The 23,294-nt window shown below is 41.2% G+C and overlaps 1 protein-coding gene across 8 annotated transcripts in view; it reads right to left on the reverse strand.

Annotated features, from left to right (window-relative positions):
* The window catches only part of SLC35B4 (solute carrier family 35 member B4), a 186,592-nt gene that overhangs the window by 26,626 nt on the left and 136,672 nt on the right, over window positions 1-23,294 (reverse strand). For 4 of the 8 annotated variants that reach the window (XM_033863298.2, XM_033863304.2, XM_033863305.2 and 1 more), the window contains 10 exons: window positions 19,782-19,895; window positions 16,563-16,665; window positions 15,334-15,383; window positions 12,916-12,997; window positions 12,636-12,696; window positions 11,013-11,122; window positions 9,597-9,672; window positions 6,123-6,198; window positions 5,219-5,303; window positions 129-3,794 (listed from right to left, as the gene is read on the reverse strand). In XM_033863298.2, coding sequence (XP_033719189.1) covers window positions 3,606-3,794; window positions 5,219-5,303; window positions 6,123-6,198; window positions 9,597-9,672; window positions 11,013-11,122; window positions 12,636-12,696; window positions 12,916-12,997; window positions 15,334-15,383; window positions 16,563-16,665; window positions 19,782-19,895 — 946 coding nt within the window. In that variant the 3' untranslated portion in view covers window positions 129-3,605. Of the gene's footprint in view, window positions 1-128; window positions 3,795-5,056; window positions 5,304-6,122; window positions 6,199-8,298; window positions 8,448-9,596; window positions 9,673-11,012; window positions 11,123-12,635; window positions 12,697-12,915; window positions 12,998-15,333; window positions 15,384-16,562; window positions 16,666-19,781; window positions 19,896-23,294 lie in introns of those variants that run through there. The other 4 variants (XR_012334080.1, XM_073809952.1, XM_073809951.1 and 1 more) reach the window with 3 other exon arrangements.

Below are 23,294 nucleotides of genomic sequence, written 5' to 3' on the forward strand. Positions count from 1 at the left end.
AAATTTATCACTTTTATTAAAAAGCAATGATTGTACAATTCCAGATAAAAAACCAGGTGTCTGATGAGTTGTTTCTGAAGGTAGAAAATAGCTCTTTATAAGAAATCATAGTAAAAAGACTCATTCAATTTGTTTGGCAAAACATTTTATTCACAAAATGTCCCTTTCCTCCTTAACTCTCAGCTCAAATAACTCGTAAGGCTGGAAGCCGACATCTGATATTTACACAGCTCAAAATCTGAATACTCACTAATGTCTTAGCTGTTCTACATATTCTGCTGCTGTCTAGCCCCTCCTCCCCCCGATCTCTGTTCTTAAATCACAATATGAATGAAGAGCTCGGAGGCTGGATAAATCAAATCCCCATCATCCCTCCCCAGCCCCACAACACATAATCTGTTAAGAAATCCTACTTAAAAATCATCCCCTTTTTCTTTGGAGGATGATGCCATTCTCTGGAATGAAAGCAACTCACACAGAAATGATCTGTGATTGCAAGTGATACACAAAGACATTTTTATCACGTTGGGGAATAACTACTGCTTCTCTCGGTTCACGGGAGTCTTTACATCTTAAAAACTATAAATAATCCAATGTGCCAAAGAATTATTACAACTTTTCCCTTAAAAAATATGGGTCTTATTTCTTCTAAATGTAGACGAAGCTTTTCCCCTCACCTATCTCTGGTACCCGCACAGCTTGCCTTACTTGACTGAAATTGAGGACATTTTGCAGGATCTTAGTGATTTAAGTAGGTAAAGCTCAGAGGAATGTCTCAGTATGATACTGAGGAGACAAAAAGACAATGAGCTCTAGGCATCAGCTGATGCAAACCAACTATACCAGCTTTGGAGATGTAAGGGTCACCCCAGGCAGCCTACTCCAAAAACTTTTAAGCATCTTTAATGGTGCCCTGAGGGCAGCTCCTGGCACTGAGCGTCAAATAGATGGAAGGTGCTAAATTTGTAATGCTCTGCCCTCCTCCCACCAGGCAACCGGAGGACAAAAAGCCGAATACCCACAACTCCTGGTGTGCATCCTTCCTTCCCTCTCTGGCTTAGAATCTTAGGAATGTTTCGTCTTATTCGTTTTCTTGCTAATCAACTGATGAAGAGTGGGAATGGGTATCAGGAACCATTAGAAGGTTTCTCCGAAACTTGAGGGAATAAGAGATCTTGGTAAGGGTTTATTTATTCATGGGACAAAAGTCAGAGCCTGGTCCCTCCCTTCTCTGCAAGGTCCACTGTGAGGAAGCTGCTAGAAAGAGAGAGCACACTACAGAGTCTCCCACCCCAGCCTGGTACACACTGAACATATTCCAATGCTTATGACTAGTTATTTTACTGTCACTGTTTATACTCGTTTTCAAAGGTCACGCATTGTAATAAAAATGGATTTTATCTATATTGACAGTTCTTTCAACCCAAGACTGAACTGCCACAGGTAAATTCCATGGACATTTTTCAGAATAAAGCTATTGAGACCAAAATGCTCATAATTCTATTTACTCCTAGGCAAAGAGAAACAAACTACAACAAATTGTAGGATCTTGATTTCAGATCTCTACGTTGGGGTGCCTCTCAGTGTGCATCTGTGGAGATGCTCAGGTCTTTGTTACACAGTCTCATGTGCCAGCCGTCCACCAATGAGCATGTCCACCAGCCCAGAGCTAATTCACTGGTTTACAATTACTCCTGACCTAATGCTTTCCACCTCCTCTCACCACAGGCATTTGGCACTGAGAGTGAAGTCCGCTAGAGGCAGGGTAAAAATGAGCAAAATACAGATACTACTGCTTTCCAAATATAGACAGGAACGTGGTAAGGATTCTCAGCCCCACTTTGAGCTACAACAGAACATATAAATATTTTCACATTACATTATTACATTAAATCCCATTCATATTCATCTACACATACATTCACATACTCTGCCAGATATTCGCATCCTTATGGACACACCCCCCTAGTATCAATGCATAACAAGATACATGCTACACAGATACGTATACCCTGTAAAAATCCACAGAGAAACACCCAGAGGCCCCAAAGAATAGAGGCATAAACAGATACAAGATTAGTAGAAAACTACGTGAGTGACCAGAGGTTGCTGAAGAAACTGGAAGTGGGGATCAGAAGTGAAAAAAACATGCAGAAGGGAGAAAACGTGCTCAGGAAATGACTGCGAGATATTAGAATCCTCAAAATGATCAGGTGACCTTCCCAGAAGAATGGAAGGGGTTTGTAGGGGTGGCACAGATCAGCTCAGCTTTCGTGGTTTTTCTTCACTCGACACAATGACCTAATCAAAGTACGGTATTCATTTTGGATAACTGGGCATGAAGAAGGAAAAAACGATTTGGATTGTGTCTAAATACTTTAGAACTAGATAGAAACTTGTCAAATGCATTAATGGTTTTAGTTGGATGAAAAAGAAAAGATCAAAAATAAATTCCTAATAAAAAATGAAAAAGCATTTATAATATGACAATAGAACTGTGGTAACGGTTCTGTACACATTAAATAAAATAATTCAAGTGTCCCCCATATTCTCCTGGTACCTCACGACTCTGGTCAAGCTGTGAAGTGAGTACACAGGTGTACACACACACACACACACACACACTATTCTGGCTAGTCGTTTGCTATTTGATCTTTGTTCTAAGGGTAGAGTCTTGGATGCCTTAAACACCAATCTCTCTAGTAAACAAACTAAACCCTCTATCTCTGGGGCACAAAATTACATGGTCTTGACCCAGAGAAAGATGAAAGGCATTTAATAGACATTTCTCCTCCAATTAGGGATGAGTCTGACCCTCTATAAAATGGTTTATTTGCTCTTTTAACAGGGATTGAAATCAGTTCCAACTTGGATTGAAAAATAAGTTAACCAAGGGGAATAAATTGTTTAAAGAAGTATTAACTAGTGTCTGTTAGATGTATTTCCTAATAACCAAATACTAGAGAAAAAAACCAATTCCCAGGGCATTTCAGACATTCTGTTCTTACATGCGCTTATTTCACTGTATGAGTGCCTTAATCTGTCCATACGTATCCTCCTGTTAATAAGACCAGCAGAGGTGTTCAGACTGAGGAACACACACACTCTAAAGCCAGAATCTAAAACCTCGTGGACCCAGTTGAATGCTGTCTGTGTACATCAACACTGTTTCAGTAACTAAAAATTGTAATATTTCCCATCAACATAAAAAAAGTGATACTACATCATGTAAGGCTCTATCCTGTCAAGACTCCAGATATGCAGCAGTCAGATAGCCCCTGGGGACAGGTTCTTCTGTTAAACAACAAGAAAAGTAGCTTTTGTTGTTCTTGTTCTTAAGAGGATACTTAACACATGGTATTTATAGCACCATCAGTCTGAGGAACTCTAACAGTACCTTTTGAGTCCATGAGCAAGTTCACACCTAATTCCGCATCTTTTAGTATAGACCTTCACTGGCACTGAACAGCTGTCAACGTCCACAACCACAAATTGATCTGAAAACCCTGTGACTTAGGTGGAGAAACAGCATCCACATTTTATGTAACAAAAAACCCGAGCAGCCTAAGGGACTTCCCCAAAGCAACCTGGTGGTTCTAGGACACTTATTGCAGACCCATCAGAGAATAGCTCCAGATAGTAGAATAAACACACCACACCCTGGGTGAGCTCAAGAGACCCTGAGAGCCAAATCTCGATATAAGAACACAACCTGAACCCAGCGCAGAAGGAGAGGCCTCTGTCTGTGTGCAAAAAGATGGGCTGGTAAGTCTGACGGCCTCCAGAGCACGTACCTGCGTGAGACAATGAAGGTCCGAACTGAGTGAAGGACAAGGAAATAAAAGCACTGACTTTCATGCTCTCCTCTTCTCCCAAGTGATCACAACCCACACGAGAGCACACACACACCTACACGTGCCATCCTGACACCATTCTTTCTCAAAGTTACCCCATGGGAGGAAAACCAGACCTTTGAAATGATTAGCAAAAGGGGGGCATGTTTCTATTAATACATATGATAAAACACACACACTCCCATACCCATCAAGAACATTAAGATGACATCCTCCTCCCCCCAAAAATTTCCATTTTAGTTGTGATTTGGCCTGACTGATACACCACACCCACACCCATTGAATATACTGGTTCACTCATTAGCCTGGCTGGTCATAACTATCAGAGTTGCCAGGCGGAGCTCCCCCACGTGGACCCCACCCTCAGTGCCTGTCTGTGCTCTCTGGGTGCCCCTGCCCCCGGAGCCAGCTTCTCCTGGGCCATCCTGGCATCACCATCTTAGCTCGAGGCTAATGAACCAGAAAAGTGAGAGAAGACAAAGTCTCTCTTTCCCAATTCCTACACAACCTTTCTTTCTTATTAACACTGTGCTATACAGAGATGCTGCAGGTTTGTTCTAAGTACAGAAAGCAAAAGGTGTGAAAGCATATGACTTTTGCATAGAAACAAAGGAAAAATGTGGGAAAGGATTCCCACCAGTCCTGCCCCGGGGTCACCAGGGTGCACAGGGCCACCTGCTTCTTTCCCAACACACAGGAGAAAGCCCAGCCCCAGCATCCCGGTGCGGCGGTTCACCCGGCCACTCGGTTGTTCCTGGTTGGGGGGGGTGCCTGGAGCGTCTGCCTGAAAAGTGCTGCTGTGGGTGGCAGGTTAATGGAACAAGGGGAAAGGCCACAGGAGGATAAAGACTGTTACAGCAGAGAATCATCAGGACAGGGATAATCTTGTCCAAGACCGTGGATGTAAAACTAGTAGCTCTGGGGACTCAGATTTCAATAAGCAAGTACAGTGCTGAAATTCTGGTAGAAACAACAAATGGAAAGGCTGTTCAATGGTGGAGAACTGGTCTTTTTTCCTATTTCAGGGTTGGGGGCTTCTATTCAGGGTCCACAAATGTGGGTCTGTATAGGCATGAGAAATCTGAGAAGTGCGTCCCTCTGAGGATTCTCTGGTACATGGGGGGTGATTCAGCATTAACCAAGGTGAGATGGTGGCCAGCCCCTGGCTCACTAGCCTCGGGTCTCTCTACTCCAGGAAGGCCTCAGCTCTTCTTGGCCTCCTTCTGAGGCTGGCCTTTGGTGGCTCCCAGGGTGTTCCACACCTCTGTGTACATTAGGGTCCCAATGAAGACAAACAAGGTGCCCAGCCAATGCCACCGAGTGAAAGGGTTCTGGAAGTACAAGATGGAAAAGATGAGGCTCACAAACTTGCGCAGAGTCACGACGAGGGTGACGGTGAGGGAGGCGCATTCTGTGGTCAGGATGAAGACGCCCCGGATGCACACGTACCTGGAGGCGCAGGTTAAGGTGGTTTTCTGTAGACAACCCAGAGATCAGTGGGAGAACCTTCTGTTCTAGGACCCAAAAAACAGGGGGGTTGGCTCCAGCTGCCCTGAGGCTCTTCCTTGCTAGAACATCCTGTAGAATTCCTGGCCTGCCATTCCATTTGTGGACCCTAACTTGAAACTGCCTGAAAGCCTCCTATTATTCTTATCCTGGATTCTTGCCAGAGTTTACAGAGACGTCGCCTCCCCAGTAATGACAGAAGGTAACGCTCTCAGTAAAGGTGATCACACCTCCTCCCAAAAAGAACTCTGTAGGGCAAACGAATTAGGTGACTTCAGAGGAATGAGGTCCATCTCAATCTGTTTCATTGTTTCAAAGACTCAATGATTTGTATAATGGACTTACTGGTGGTTCCAAAGAGCCATTTTAAAAATCAGGTTTTACTTAATTTGAAATTGCTTGCAGGATTCTGTGGCAGCTTGTGAAACATCCTAGGACACTGGAAAACTCCATGTAGAAATCACAGCACATTTCTGTCACATACTAATCCTTAATTACCCATTGATTTCTACACCTCCACCCAGAGCTTTTCCTTCCTGGTGCCCTGGGACTTACTGACCCTCCACACCACCAGCATCTCTTCCCCCCTTCTTCCCGCAACAAAGGAGCTCACTGGATGGGCCTGTCTGTCTCCTGCTTACCGCAGAAGAGATCAAGGCAAAAACGAAACTCATGGCACTGCACCATTAGAAGAAAGGAATAAACATTCCTATGCCAAAATACCACAGCAAAGGCCACATGGCAGAGGGGTGCAAAGGATACTGGGTGATGACATTCATGAGGAGGTAGAACCACATGATGGGCACTATCACACCAACGACTGGAACCTGATATAATTCTGCAAAGATTAAGAGGAGAGAGAGTTGTATCACTTCCGACAGCTTATGTTTTCATCTTTTTGAACAAAGTAACACAGATGAACATGATAGAAATAGAAGCGTTATTTCTCTTGCAAATACATTTGGATCATACACTACTTACTTGCCTTGATTCGAGGCTACACCAGCCTCAAGAGTCATTACATTGGTTTCTTAAAACAAATTATAATTTATTTTACTTTAAAAAAAACTCTTTACCGTTCACCTGAATAGGACCCCACTTTACAGAGAAAGAGTGTGAAACACAGAGAGCTTCAGAATGATATGGTCTTAACTGACAGTTAACACAAGATGTAAGATAACCCATAACTAAATGCCATTTGGAAATATGTTCAATCCTTAAAGAATTCTAAATTATACAAGGCTGTACCATTCTATATCTATTAAGTTAGCAATTGAACATTTATAAATAATATCCTAATCTGGCAAGGTGGTAGTGGAAGTAGCAGCCATTCAGTGGGTGATAGTATAAATTGGTGTTTTTTTGTTTTGTTTTGTTTTGTTATAAATTTATTTATTTTTGGCTGTGTTGGGTCTTCATTGCTGTGCGCAGGCTTTTCTCTCTAGTTGCGGCAAGAGGGGGCTACTCTTCGTTGTGGTGTGCAGGCTTCTCATTGCGGTGGCTTCTCCTGTTGCGGAGCATGGGCTCTAGGCGCACAGGCTTCAGTAGTCATGGCTTGCAGGCTTTAGAGCGCAGGCTCAGTAGTTGTGGTGCACGGGCTTAGTTGTTCCACAGCATGTGGGATCTTCCCGGACCAGGGCTCGAACCCGTGTCCCCTGCATTGGCAGGTGGACTCTTAACCACTGCGCCACCATGGAAGCCCTGGTGTTGTTTTAAAAATCAATTTCACAATATGTATTAAGAAGCCATAAAAGTATTGCTTCTTATTCTTAGGAATTAATCCTAGTTAATTCAAAAGAAAAAAGTTTTATATATTTTGCAGTCATATTTATAATAAGGAAATACTTTGAATCAATCTAAATGTCCAATGATAGAGCAAGGACTATGTAAGCTAAGATAAACAAACTAGATGAGGCGTTATATACGTGACAAAAAAAAAAATCGTAAAGATTATATATAGTCATATAAAAAACTCAGAATGAAAGTGAAAAAGCAAGTATAAAGTTATATCTACACAAGTATTACGACTATGTAAGAATGTATGCGAACAGAGTCAGGAAGGAAACTGGTAAAATGAAATTAGCTCACGTGTAGGGTGATGAACTGTAACTTTCCTTCCTTTAAATACATTCTTATGTTAGTTTTATATCATGAGACTGGCACACTAAATATGTGGGAGGAAATAAAATATCCAAGATCAGAGAATAAGGACATAGTAATCCTCGAAGGGTCAGTTTTTTTTATATTGCTAAATTGTTTGTGGGGCTTGAATTATACAGCATAACTGAGGAAAGTGTAACAAAGTGATGTTGAGATCTGGTTAGTAAATGAACATTAATTTTCTTTTGCAAAAAATAAAAATTCATGTATATAAATAATTTATTAAAATTGTATGTCTGGACTAGCGGGAAATCCCCATAATTTGGTATTCTATTGTCTTTGAAACACTTAGCAAGTATTGAAATGAAAAGAAAGTTAACAAATATTATTACTGTTTAATCACTTCAGAGATTCACTGTATCAATTTGCTGAGGAAAGACAATCAGTATGACATAAAGTATTTAGACAGATGTACAGTTCCCTTAGAATATTCAAGGATAACACGTTCATCTGAGACACTTAAGCAAGAGAAAAAAATGTATACTTCACTTAGGAATGATTCTAAAGATTCAATTTTTTGAAAGCAGACGTTAAAAATTTTTTTATAAAAATACCCATCCCTGTGACTTTTAGAAGGAGCATTCTAGTAACTAAATCAATATCAATCCTAAGGAATTTGATAATGTGTTTATTTCCATAGCCCTTTGCTATGTGGGGACTCTTAGAGACCTTAAAAACCACTGCATCAAAATCAGCTATATCAGCTATATGTCAATTATACCTCAATAAAAAAAGTCAGGGGCTTCCCTGGTGGCGCAGTGGTTGAGAGTCCGCCTGCCTATGCAGGGGACATGGGTTCGTGCCCCGGTCCGGGAAGATCCCACGTGCCGCGGAGCAGCTGGGCCCGTAAGCCATGGCCGCTGAGCCTGCGCATCCGGAGCCTGTGCTCCGCAACGGGAGAGGCCACAACAGTGAGAGGCCTGCATACTGCAAAAAAAAAAAAAAAAAAGTCAGAAATGATTGAGTAATTGAGTAATTCAGAGCCTTAAAAAACTTTCTTACACATTGCCACCATCACACTTTTTGCAAGCAAACGGGACAGGCAATTCTGCAAACTCAAACAGAGAATAGTCACAACTTCACAACTTGTGACCAGATAGCAAACAAATGTTTACTCAGCACCTACTGTCATTCTACAAAATACACTTACCATTTTAGGTCTGAGCAACATGAAGACTTAATTTTAAAAGTGTGTATTTGTTCCTTGTGTATTCATTTGTCTGTATAACAAGCTATGTCTTTTAGTAGATAATAGGATTGTATCAGTAATTTATTTGAAGTTAACTGGCAATTATTAGCTAATTTATTAAATCCTGTAAAGAGTAATAGCTAGGGGCTTCCCTGGTGGCGCAGTGGTTGAGAGTCTGCCTGCCTATGCAGGGGACACGGGTTCGTGCCCCGGTCCGGGAAGATCCCACGTGCCGCGGAGCGGCTGGGCCCGTGAGCCATGGCCACTGAGCCTGCGCATCCGGAGCCTGTGCTCCGCAACGGGAGAGGCCACAACAGTGAGAGGCCCGCGTACCGCAAAAAAAAAAAAAAAAAAAAAGTAATAGCTAACTTACACTGTAGACATTTGAACTAATTTTGTTTACTCCTGCTGCCTATCTGTCCTGTAACTAGGAAAAAGCCCTGTCATCATTTTTGTTCCTCTTTGCTCAGAGGCAGCTCGGCCTGGATCTGTGAGCAGACTGCCTTTCCCAGCAGAGAACAGGAGTAAAGAAGCTGGACTGCTGCCCAACTTCTCACGGCTCCAGTCACTGCAGTATTATTACTATTTGTTTGCATTCTCAGAACATCATACATTGCACATTCAAATGCAAACACAAATTCCACAGCAAAACAGAAAATTTGAAGATACTGTCTTACTTCATTGATTGAGAAGTGCCTATAAAGGCTTTTGCTGCTGCAACCACTGACTAATGGCACTATATTCCAGGAAGGTGGAATGGGGACTGTTTCCAGGGTGACAGATGATTTGGATAAGACCATGAAAAAAGCAGTGGTCAAGTCGAGAGTAAAATGGAGACGCTGCCTCTGAAACTGATAGGTAATTCTACTAGATAACCCCAAACTCACCAGAATTATTGAATAGAACGGCATGGTCATAAATGTCAGAAGCCAAGAAGATGAAACCAGGAAGTGGAAGGGCATGCTAGGGGAAGAAACATTTCATGTAAATTTAAATGCAAAAACATTATAGAAGAATTAGAGTATCTTTACACTGATTGAAAGTTTTACAAGTTGTTTAACAAGCAATATCAAGAAAAGCAAGTCAGACATTTATTAAGTTAAAAGTATCCAGTGCTACTGACCACTTACATTGTAGGGCATGATATCAACCCCCAAATTACAGTTCTTGCCCTTTGAAGTCTGATGGTCATTACACACAAAACAAAAAAATAGAGCCAGCATCCTTTCCTCAACAAAAGGGAATGGAAAATTGAAACACACAGTCATTCTGCCCAAAGGATCTGCTACATTTTACTATTTTTACTATTTACTATAACGGATTTAAAAATTATATGGAACGTGCAGGCAGATTTTAGGGTGTTCAGGAAACTAGTGGGAAAAGAGAGTGGAGGACAATATGAAGTCAGGGATAACGAAATGAAGACAAGAATAAGAAGAGACTGAAGAGGAAGGGGAAACAATAGGTAAGCAAAGATAAGGTGCTTGACAACAACCCACCACTACTACCACCACGATAACAAGGAATCACAGGAAACATCTGCCAAGCAGTTAACTGTACACCAGGTACCATGCTAAAAGAAACACGGAAACCAAACAGAATGTTCCTTTATGTTTTAAATTCTCAGCCGCGTACTCTAGTTCTAAGTAAATGTCTCAAGTTGCTTGTCTGCAACTTCAGTACAAACGGTTGGCAGGGAAGGAATCCCTGAGATTACTGAATCTGGAGGCAATGATATCACCATGACCTTGAGGAGCCGGGCATTATTTCAACAGAAGAGACGGGGGAGAGAGAGGAAAGTTAGAGGAGGTGGCTCTAGATCAGCAGTTTCAAACAAGAAGCGAAAGCGTATATAATTAACTAATTAACCTCTCCATCAAAGGAATAAAGCCCATCGGAGGGACTTACTCCTCAAATCCCATCTCCCCCAACTCTCCCAAACGCCTGACGGCACATATTCTCCTCGGCACGGGGTTTCTGAAACTTCTGTTCCCTTTCTAGGTTTCCATAGTGGTTTTAACTTGATTTCATCTATAGGAACATTGGGTTCCTTGTCCCTTGGGGTTGTTCCTGGTTGGCAGACATGTTCTGTTCACACTGTCTGATAATGATCACCTCGTGTAGAGAACTGTGGCAGCCTATTAAAACTGCCAAAGTCCGTGGGCCCCAAAACAGTTTATTGGATAATAAATTGATCCTTCGACGACATCAGAAGGATGACATATCACATTTGAAATAACATATTACAATAACAATAACAACTCAATAATTTTCATCTTCCCTGGGTTCAAGAAACTGCTTACATTATAAAACAAAGCCTCCTTGGAGTGTTTCCCAAATTGTTTGTACAGAGTCTCTTGGAAAATACCCATCCTTGCTGACATCAGAAGAGCGAAAGTCAGTGCCCCAATACCTAAAAAGCAAACATCGAGTTACAAGATGCCTGCATTTGCTAACTTCCAGATCTTTTCTTAAAGAACATTAAGCTCTACAAACATTACACACTAAATGTGCAACATGTACAAAATTTAAAAAGAAATAAAAATCAACCACAATATTACCATCCAGTCCTAAACAGTTTGCTATCTCTCTCTGTGTATATACTTAGGTAGGTATTTTATGCTGAGACAGGATCATAATGAATATATAATTTTATATCTTGCTTTCTTCACGACCTTTTTCCTGGATTTTCCTTCAAGTCATTCATTAAAATTTTTTCAAAAGTATGGCTGCATATTATTCTATCATGTGGATGTACCATACTTAAATGTCTTATAATAGGAGAATGGTTAGATTACTTCCAATTATTTCATCATTAAAATCAATGTACATCCTAGTACATAAATCTTTAAACAAAATGTTGATTATTTCCTTAGGATACACTCTCATAAGGGGGATTACTGAGTCAAAGGTTGTAGACATTTTAAAAACTCAATACATACACATACTTTTTTTCCCAGAAAGGCTGTGTCAATTTACCATAAACAGTTTATATGGAAATGGTTGCCTTACTGCATCCTCAGCAGCAATGAGAATAATCATTTATTATCTTGCCAATATAAGAGACCAAAATTAAAAGGTACTGCATTTTGGTTTCAATTTGCATTTCTTTGATTACTAGACTAGCAAGGCTGAACATAAGTTTACTGAACATTAATTTTGTCCCCATGAATTGTGTGTTCATGTCTTTTGCAAGTTCTTATTGGATAAAGTATCTTTCTAATAGCTGATAAAGAGCTTTCTATGTTAAGAACAACAATCTAAAGAGATAAAGTTTCAAAGTCAAGAGGCGAGGAGAATAGTTCTTTCATTGCTACTTTTCTTCCATTTGGTCAGTCTCAATATCTTATTGCCATCACTAACTTTCCCCTCTCTATCATACACAGCAAGGGCAAAGCTCTATAGGAGTTGTTTAATTAATTCAACAAAGAGATATTTGTATTTTTAAAAACTCCCCAGGAGATTGCGATGATCCGTCAGATTTGGGAACATTGCCATGTGGAACAGCTTATGAGGAAAATAAATCTAAGATTTAGAAATGGGTCCCTTGGAAATTTAAAGAGTCAACTGCTGTAATGTGCCCTCCTTTTGTAGAAGCTTCTGCTCAGCAGACAGATCATAAAGAAATGGATGATACTCTATTGCTCCCAGAGAGTGTGATGGACAACTAGACACAGACTTTTCTTTCTACACCCGTGGCAACCAAGACAGCATCCATGCTGTAGAACACGGTACCATGAATACAGAGTTTTTTTTTTTCGTTTCTTGAACACTAAGGTTCAGAGATATATAATCCCAGATGCCTCTCTCTTCTATGGCATAATTTGTTTAGCCAAAGCTTCTTGCCAAGAAACATATCCCTTAGGAGAAGCCTCTGAAAACAGAACTGCAGAGGCAATTAGCTTTATTGTAATTACTGTACTTGCCTAGAAACCACCATGCAAATGCCTGGAATCCATCATTCTCACCCGAGCTGGACTGGGAAGTCTAGGAAATAAGAAAAAGTACGAGGTACGGAGACCAGAACTACATTCAAGGGGCCTCAATACAAGGGAAATATTTATGTTACCCGTTTCCCTCCACTCTTCTCTTTCAGAGATTTAAATCCTTGTATCACATGAGCATTTACATTTATTATATCATTAATAAGTACCTGGGCCCCCAAGGCAAGTAGTGAATAGAAATCATTTGTGAACAGATTCTTACCACCTGCTTTGCTGACATGAAAGTGCAGATAAATATCCCCACAGACACCAGGGCGATGGAGGTATATTTGAATACACTGTATCTGCGAAAATAAGAAAAAGCACCTCAGGAAAGCGCAGATACAAATTTCCACAGGACACTGACAGTCAGATGGTGCATGAGAGTACAAGTCACCAAAACACAATCAAGGGGATCACGTCCCAGCAGAGTCCACGTAAGTGTGCGTGAAAAGAATCAGGATGCCGACTAGTTTCTAAACAGCGCCCTTTCTGGTGGTGGTTAAGACAGTTTGTTTCCCGTAGTTTGTGCACCAATAGATTGTTTCATCAGAAAACAAAGACAGACCAGACATAACAGCCCATCCTGCTCTCGAGTCCGGATGAAAGCCTGCTAGATCTTAAGGGGTGCCTGTTGCTTTCCCTGGCTTCTGGGGCCCAGATCTGAGTGTGAAGAGACACAGCATGAGAGGAAGGGCGGAAGGAATATCAGGGACAAGCAGCAGGGGAGGGCACTGTCTTTACGTCTCTTAAATATTGTTTTGAAATGTTGGCATAGTTGGATAAAGCAAGTAATATGAAACTAATAGAACTATTAGCAGTAATAAGAGTGGCATTTCACATTAACTAAAATAGTATCAATTAACATCCCTCTCAGGCTCTTGGTGATAAAGCAAAAGGCCTCAGACAGGAATGAAAAGAAGTTAAAACCTTACATCTGAAGTTTTCTACTCAAATACTTTGTATAGTTCTGGTCACAGCGCCTCAGAAAATGGCCAGCGGAACTGGCTGCGGGGCAGAGCAAGGGGCCAAGTGCACCACGCTAGAGAAGAGGGGCGGGCGAGGACACAGGCGCTGCTGCGGGCAGACAGAAACATAAGGGAACTCTCCAGTCTGCAAAGATCAGATAGGGAGGTCTCAAATTCAGGCCTAAACAATAATGAAGGGCATGGTTAAGGTGAATATAGATTTGGTCTTCAAATCCTGGAAAAGGAAACACACTATAAACTTGACGGGTGCTACTCAAGATAAACAAAAGGAGAGAATTACTAAACCATGATATTAGACAGTTAGCTTAGGGAAATTCCTGTTCTCTGGGGGATACAGACTGGAGAGAGTCAAAAAAGACTTAGAGAGATTCCAGATGACAGACTAAAAACAAGCTCTTAAGGAAAACTGTAATGTTTAAGGCCCCCCAACATTTGGGGTATGTCAGGAGAATACATTCCTTTTATAATAAGTTCTTTTGTATCCCTGCTATGCACCAAAATCAAAGGTTGGAAAGACCATGGGTCTGTCCCAATGTGACCTTTACATTACCAAGAAGCACAGGGGTCCCTTCAAAGATAATGAACCTGACCATTACCTCCGTGTGCTTGAATAGAGAGAACCTAGAAAAGAAATCAACTACAATGGTGCTTATCTGGGGAATACATAAGCCTCAGGAGACAAAGAGCTCATGGTAAGGAGCCTTTTCATGACACAGCCCTTATTACTTAAAAACTCTAGCTTCCCACACTGAATTGACAGCTACTTTCCAAGCTGGTACAGAGGGTTTTAATACTTCGGGCTGGGTACTAAATACATTGAAAAGCAGGCACCAACTTGCACGATTTTGGTCTCAACAGTGAGGATGAACTTCCCCCTGAGAAGTGTTCCAGACTGCACGGGCTGTCTCTGCCCCACACCTCTCCTCCCTGGGAGTGAGGCTCCGAATGAAGGTGAGAGACAAATGCTTGGCAACAGCATCCCAGATACTTCTGCTATTTCCCAGCCGTACCCAGAGAGAGCCACTGGCAACAGTTACAAAGAAGGGTCCTGAAACTTTTCATCGCATCTTGTTTGGCCACTTGGGCCTTTGTTAGGAATTTTCTTTATAATACGTATGATTATTTCTTAGCTCATTATGTTGTACGCTTCCTAGGACAGCACTGTCCCACAGAACTCCAGGGAAGCTGGCGACGTCCCGCATCTGGGCTCTCCAAGGTGGTCACCACTAGCCACATGTAGCTGCTGAGCACTTAAAATGGGACTAGTGAGATGGAGAAACTATATATTTAATTTTATTTACTTTTTAATATTTAAAATTAAATGTAAATAGTCACATGTAGCCAGTGGTGACCACGTGGGACAGTGGAGTTCTAGATCAATTGGCTTCGTAGATTAGTATGGTACTGAAGATTCAACGATGACAAGAGTTTATTAATTCTACACAGAGAATGTGCTGCTCCAAAGCCACAGGTGGGGCCTCTTACCTGGTCCACTGCCTCAGGAATGAGCACCACTGTCACAGAGAGAACTAAGAAACAAGGCAGATGGCAAGCACAAACTTATCATCACTATGAGAAAAGGAATCCAGATGAGCTTATGGCTGGGGCTCAGCTTATCCTTCCTATACACAAAATATAAGAGTATTGTTTACCTTTTCTTCAAAATGATAATTCCTAGAATCATGTTGGCAATTAGAGAACCCTGTGAAAAGAGACAACAGAGTTTTAGTGCACTAGGGAAAGGAGATAACACAATTCAAGATAAGTATGAACAGGGGCAAGGTGGGGGAAACAGCTGGAAAGGAGGAGGTTAGGATGAATGATCAGTGAGGTACACCATGTTGCTAGGATGGCAGAAGTTACAAACCATAACGATCTACACGTAAAATAATACAACATTTTAAAGTTGACAATGAGAAGAAAAATGATCAATTCTCAATAAGGGGTCAAAGCTGAAGCTGGGCTAGCAGGAATGAAGTATGTTGTAGACTTATTTTTGTCAAATTTCCCATCTGATTTACAGGAGCCTTTAACACGCTTCTCCTCGCCCACAGTTTGACTGAATGAAGTTGTGCAGGGATCTGTCTCTTGTCTGGAAAGTTGTCAATCAATCAGCAAGTGTCTATTGGAAGTCTGTTCTGTGATCAGTGCTCGGAAGGTCATCTTGGTCATTATAATCAGCTCTGGAAAGTTGCTTTAGGGACAGCACATTCCATCTCACAAAAATCTCAGGCCACACAGAAAAGTTACCATCCCAATTTTTACCTATTTTGCATTCTTCTGCAATCCTAACTATATTCCCTCTTGAGTTTCTTTCCTGTTCTTCTGGGAACACTCTGTTCTTATTTATATACAAACTAGCTCTCCCACCATGCATGAGGCAAAGATGAAAACCTCTGCTGCTTTGGGAGAAACCCTACCTTCATCAAGAATTTCCTTTTATGTAATTATCTGAAGTCTCTATTTTCAAAAAACATCAGAAAAGAGAAGTATCTATATCATGTACTAGAAGTCAACGTAATTTCATGGAAGAAACAAAGAGTGATGAGAAATAAGTTAAATAACATTCATAGCAAGAACGAATATAAAACCAACCAGATGAAGAAAATTAAAGGTAAAATCTGTTATCCAGGGAAATTTTAACCTTCCTTTTATTAATCACCTGTAAGACCTCTGATAAATAAAAGTAAACCACCCACTTTCATATTTTTTTGCCCTATTTCTCAGATGAAAGCCAGCCTCTGCTTATTCATCCATGAGACCTATTCTTACACCCTAGACTTTACTCCTTATAGGCTCTTTCTACTTCTGTCATGTGTTTAATGGACCCACTTGGCTGCATTTTCCAGAGGAACATGTTCACATGAGCCGGCAGACTTACAGATCTAAATATCATGTGCAGGGGCATGGCGATGTTGAGATTCAGGGCGTAGTTGTTGACCACGCTGACGGTGAAGAACATGGTCACCATTATGGCGTAGTACCTGAGAGGCAGAGACGACAGCTCATCACACAGGATCCACGATTTCAAGAAAATCAAGTAGAGAAGGAAATACATATTTTTGGTTTAAAAAGTCTTGTGCTTATTTCCTCTGGATTAAAAGATCGTATCACTATTATCATGTGAAGTCAAGCACCAAGTACATAGGAAAATACTTCACAAAGCCAGAATAACGTGGAAAAAGTTTGAACTATAGAATGTGTTCCAAGAAACACTATTTTAATATTTTTCTAGTATGTACAGCAACTATAAATGAGGCTTCAAAAAGAGTTACCTGATAGACAGCAATAGGTTTTTTAAAGTGAATGGATAATTTTTATTATTGTATCAGTTCTTTGTATATAATTTTCATGTAGCTCTAAAGAACTTAAAAATTGTTAAACTCTCTCAAATATTTCCTCTGTACACTTGTTTATACTATTAATTTTCACTGTTTCTAAAGAAAAGATGTGCTAAGTCAAGGCTTACTTTCACCCTAGCAACTGTTAAAATTATCCCACCTTGAACCAGTGGCCTCCAAATTAATGAGGGCATCATTTGACTTGCATAGATTTGTATTTAAAATTAGGGCCCCTGTTTTTTGAGACTGTATAGGTCTTTAAATAATAATAAAAAGCAAAAACTAAAAGAAATCCAGGAACTCTAATCATTTAGAAAGATAAAGGGATGAACACAAATAACAAGTTATAAATAAATTAATTAATTACATAATTTTTAAGATGCCTTTCATACATATTAGCTTAAACCATTTAAAATGCCGTTTTTTGGTAGGTCAAAAGGGGTTGAACATCAGCAATTTCATATGATTCAACCTAATACATTCAACAAGGGAAAATAATAAGTACATGGCTAAAGAATGCAGGGCAAAGGTGAATAAGTGGTTCCACATTCTTCAGGAATTGTCGAAAGTCTTTGAGCACAGATCCCCATCCTTTTCACCTTTGCACATCTGGAGAAGATGACAGCAGTGCGTCTCAAGTTATCTTCCCTGACAAGAACCAATTTTGCGTTCCTGGTGAGGTAGGGGGCTATCTGCCCGTGCACACCAGGGCTAAAAGAACACAGTCTGGAAAGTCTGAAGAGCTTTACAATGAATGCAGAACACAGTAATACACACATGCAAAGTTACTGGTGAGAACTACTTCACAGCTTATAAATAATATACTGCTGGTGATTTCACAAGCTTTCTTGCCCAATTTTCCTAGTTCAGTCTTGAAAAGATGCCATCTGGAGATAGAGGTCATCAAGTTCTTTCAGGATAATTAATTCCAACTATTCCACATCACTGCCTACATAGTATTGCCTAGAAATCGCTCATGGGGATGAACGACAAGAGCAAGATTTTGATTACGGCTTCCCAGATAGAAAATAAAATAGGCGGCACGAACTGCACACATGGGAGCATGGTTGTTAGGGCAGGTTCACGGGGAGCCTCCAAGGGCAGGTTAGGGAGTTTGGGCTTCACTTTGAATCTAACGGTGACCTGAGTGCATGTGGAGTGGGTGTTGTGATACAATGGTAGGAAGTTGAAATGGAGGGATGAAGAGGTGATAGGCAGGAGGTCAGCCAACCAGGCTATTATTATAAAAGTCATGGCGAGAGTGAATACGTTCCTGAACTGTGCTAGTGGCAGCCAGAGAAGAAAGAAATAGTGGAAGGAGGAGGGAAAGGACCAGAGGAATCAAAAAATGCTGGGGTTCCTACTCTGATATAAATGCTGGTCTTGGGAGCAGAAAGTTTTATGCAGATACTAAAGCCAATGGGGGAAGGGAAAGTATTCAGAATATTTAGCATCACCTTGGGATATTTAAAAATACAATATTAGTAACAAAATTCAGCCAGATTTTCTACAGCGGGCTACTCAGGAAGGCTGCAAAATAACACCAATGAATCTTAGCCAGTCCTTGGATGCATTCACACCAGAACGTCCCTCTCAAAGGGATTAAGTGACACTATTCTACTAAATACAACTGGATGGATTACACTTTGTGTGTGTGTGGTTCTTTCTTTTAATTTAACAACAAGGACCTATTGTACAGCACAGGGAACTCTACTCAGTATTCTGTAATAACCTATACAGGAAAAGAATCTGAAAAAGAATGGATATATGTATAACTGAATCACTTTGCTGTACACCTGAAACTAATACATTGCAAATCAACTATACCCCAATATAAAACAAAAATAAAATTAAATTTAAAAAATACACTTTGAGGGCTTCCCTGGTGGCGCAGTGATTGAGAGTCCGCCTGCCGATGCAGGGGACACGGGTTCGTGCCCTGGTCCAGGAAGATCCCACATGCCGCGAAGCGGCTGGGCCCGTGAGCCATGGCCGCGGAGCATGCCCATCCGGAGCCTGTGCTCCGCAACGGGAGAGGCCACAACAGTGAGAGGCCCGCGTACCGCAAAAAAAAAAAAAAAAAAAAAATACACTTTGATTTCAAGTCTCTCACAGCAAGAATGCTGTTTTCAATACACTGTTCGTTATAAGATCTGCCCTGTTTTCTGTTTGGCCCCATGAGTACAGTTATGCAAATTTGGACTAATGGATGGAGGTCTGGAAGCAACAATTTTACCTTAGCTTGCAGTTCATTTTCTTTTGATTGAGGTGACAGTCACATAACATAAAATCCACCATTTTAAAGTGAACAATTCGGTGGTATTTAGTACACTTACAATGTTGTGTAACTACCACCTCTATCTCCAAAAGCCATTAGTCTTTTAAAAGTAACAATGATACCACTCTTAACATATTTGATAACTTTACCAACAAGAGGAAAATATGCATAACTGGTTAAAAATTGGTTGTCACACCAGGCCTTTGACCATATACCAGACAGACACAGACAGACACATGCACACATATATATAGTTGCCTCCATCAGAGTTATTTTAAGTGTCATGGCAGGAATTTTATTCTAAGAATAGGCTCCCTGCAGTGTCACAATGTATTAAATTCAGAAAATGAATTATTCTACTGATATATTTGGTACCAATCTTATAAAACGATGCCTCATATTCCTTTTGTATACATACCAGAAAAGCTCTTAACTTAGAAAAAAAAAAAAAAGGCTAAAAAGAGACTTCAATGCGCCATACCTTATTGGGATAGCTGGATGCTTCCTTCCCAAGTCAGCTTCAAAGAGGAAGCCTTCCACAGCGATAAATAAAAATTGTGCAAATGTCACGATGTTCCCGCATCCTGGATGCTTCCTGTGTAGTGAATAAAAAGAAAAAAAAAAAAAGACACAGAAAACTGAGATAAAGAGCACTAAGAATTGTTTTATTCATAGTTCAGAATAACAGGGAAGATGGATTTCTGTTACCCATTGTCCTTCTTTATCTCAGTTTTCATATCCCACGGATCACACACACTTAGCAACAGACCCACAGAGAAGAACGTCAGCTTTCTTCCTTTACTCTTGCACGGGTATAGCAGGCCATGAGTAAGAATGATAACGCTCGTTCCTAGAACTATGATACAATTTTCCCGGTAAACGGTAGGAAGTTGGTCACAGGTTCTCGTTGAGATCCTCACTTAACCAAGAGGGCTTTAGTCCAGATCCTCGTCAGCTTGGGCACAAGGCCCAAGGACAGAAACATGCTCAGATCTCCTGTAATGTTTACATATCCTCCCAACCAGGATATCTCCGAGACTGCTGTCAATCAAAGACTCCTACCCAGTGTTAATGACAGGGATGTTACCTTAGACAGAATCCTCATGGGGGCAACAATGGTGGGGGGCTGGGGGCGGAATCTTACTATTTTTCTAAGTATAAAGCAAGGGTTATATGTACAGCACATAAGTCCATATACAGTGTACCTGCAGAGAGATGATTAGGAAAAAATGTCTACAAAGGGTCTTTGGTGGGGGTGGGGGGAGGATCAATAATGAAGACAGGACTGAGGAGCACTGCTGCTGTCTTACTAGTCTCCACCACCCTTAACACAAATGTATCAGGGATTCAACAAACGTTCGTGGAATTCAGTGGAACCTCTTCAGTGATCTACTCAAGGGTTGGGGAATCTTCCACAGTGACCGTTACGAGCAAATCTACAAGGTAGAAAAGTTCCTCTGATATCAATCCCTCTTGAGGCACTCTGTGAAAGTTAGTTACTTCAAATGTTGTGGTTTTCTTGAGCTTGTCCTCCATGAGGCACTGCCCAATCATTGGAAGAAGGACAAAGTGAGCAGCTGTCTTTGTTCTCCTGAGGCCTCCAGAGTTCCCACATTACCAATAAACGCATATTACGAAATATAGTGCCCTGTTCTGCATTTTCATCTTAACCAAAGACATTTACCCAAACCTACTGATGAGAGGGATTTAACTGTATTATTATATATTAATATAATGCTATTTATTAAAAACAACTCCATTCTCTATTGGTGTTATTAATATTAAACAGCAGTGCCAAGGATCACATTCTTAAATACTCCCATCAGGCATAAAAATAAACAACGCCAAGCCTAAGCCATTCCTGTGCTCACCATCGGAAGCGAACTCCTGTTCCGCTTTAGGCTCTACTACCTATGAAGGTGTCCTTGAAAACTGCTGCTCTATATCCAATTCAGCGTTTTCTTCTAGCACGCCTTATGTTTGAGGGACAGGGCTAAACGTTGCAGGAATCCATAAATAACCATGTAAGACATTTCCCTCAGTCTAGGAGCTAATTAAAACCATTAGCCTAAGTATGACTGACAGAAGAAGGAACCTTAGCTCCAGATAGTTCCTAGCACAGTGCTTTTCAACCCTGGCCAGGCTGCTCTTTAATAACCATAAGCCTGAGAAGCCTCCCCCTCCCAGGTGGGGTGGGGCTCTGGATTTGAGGGCTGGGAGGGGTGTGTGTGTGAGTGTGTGTGTGTGTGTGTGTGTGTGTGTGTGTGTGAGAGAGAGAGAGAGAGAGAGAGAGAGAGAGAGAGAGAGAGAGAGAGAGAGTGCGAGAGAGAGAGATAGAGAGAGAGAGAGACATAGGGTTGAGAGCCAGTCCACAGTGCTTAAAAGCACACAATGACACGCAGGATATCCAGCTATGCTGCTAACCTTATGACAGTAGAAGTTTATTACCCTAAGTTTACTTTGCTTATCTTTAAAATGGGAACAGTATTAGGGCCTATCTCATTGGTTTATTGTAGAGTAAATAAGCCAGTCCCTGAAACACACTTAACAGGGGGGAAAAGGCAAAAACTAAAACACTAGGATACCTTCAATCTAAGTATAGGAACCCTTTTAAAGACATTTATGTTGAGCAATTTTTACCTGTAAAAAAGAAGTGATGTGTTTTTAACGTCATAGGATTCAATGAGAAAATATACATAAATCGCCAAGCACAAGACTTAGTCCAAAAAGAGCTCATTATACTTCTTGTTTTCCCTTCCATTTTCTCTTTCCTGAAAGCTTAGGACAATTCAATTAAAGAGTAATTATCAAGAACCTATTGTGTGTGCAGGTAGGTGCTGGCTGAGAGGGAGCTGCCAATTGAATGAGACCTGATCCCTGCCAAACACCGAACGTGAGACAGTAGGAACCCAGTGCCCTGTGGGGATGGTTAGAGGACCGTTCTATTCATCTTCACACCACCAATCTCTGGGCACCGAGTCTGGCTTTCACCCAAGCAACTGAATGAATGTGGATGCCTCACTTTAAGCAAACATGATCTAGAATATGAGGACGGTATGAAAGTTAAAAATAAACTATTTTGAAAAATGATTCACTTTTAAAGTGTATTCTTCATAGGAGGTTGTAAAAGGCATCATAACAGGATTGTATCAAGGTGGCAGAGGAGTAGGACATGGAGCTCACCTTCTCCCACAAATGCATCAAAAATACATCTACATGTGGAACAATTCTCACAGAATATCTGCTGAACGCTGGCAGAAGACCTCAGACTCCCAAAAGGGCAAGAAAATCTCCACATAACTGAGTAGGGCAAAAGAAAAAAGAACAAAAGAGAGAGAAAGGAATCCGGATGGGATCTGCACCCCTTTTGGGGAGCTGTGAAGGAGGAAAGGTTCCTGCACCCGGGGAAGTCCCCTCACTGGCAGCAAAATCAGCTGGGACAGAGAGGGAACTTCAGAGCCTCGGAGGAGAGTGCAGCACCCTGTTTGCAGAGAGAGACCTGCATAGAAGATCAGTGCTGCCAGCACTCCCCAGCTTGGGTCGCTTGTCCACTGGGGAGAGTCGGGGCTGGGTGCTGAGGCTCAGGCTTCGGAAGTCAGACCCCGGGGAGAGGACTGGTGTTGGCTGTGTGGAGACAGCCAGCACACGCGGAGGAAAGAGACAGCAAATATCCAAACCCAAAACCACCCTCACGCCAAAAAAAATTAAACCCACACAAGCTACGCAGGGACACTGCCACATATAAATAGCCCTCCAAGACTACAGTAGATAATTGTTTCTCCTAAACTCACACAGTAAGAGAAATACAAGCAAAATGAAGAAGCAGAGGAACTACTCCCAGTTAAAAGACCAAGAGAATTCCCCTGAAGGAACAAACAATGAAACAGACCTCATCAGTCTAATAGACGCCAAGTTCAAAAAACAGGTAATGAAAATACTGAAAGAATTAAGAAAGGCTATTGACAGGAATGCAAATTACTGTAAAAAGGAACTA

Source organism: Tursiops truncatus, chromosome 9 (genome assembly GCF_011762595.2).
Source record: "Tursiops truncatus isolate mTurTru1 chromosome 9, mTurTru1.mat.Y, whole genome shotgun sequence".
Classification (NCBI taxonomy): Eukaryota; Metazoa; Chordata; class Mammalia; order Artiodactyla; family Delphinidae; genus Tursiops; species Tursiops truncatus.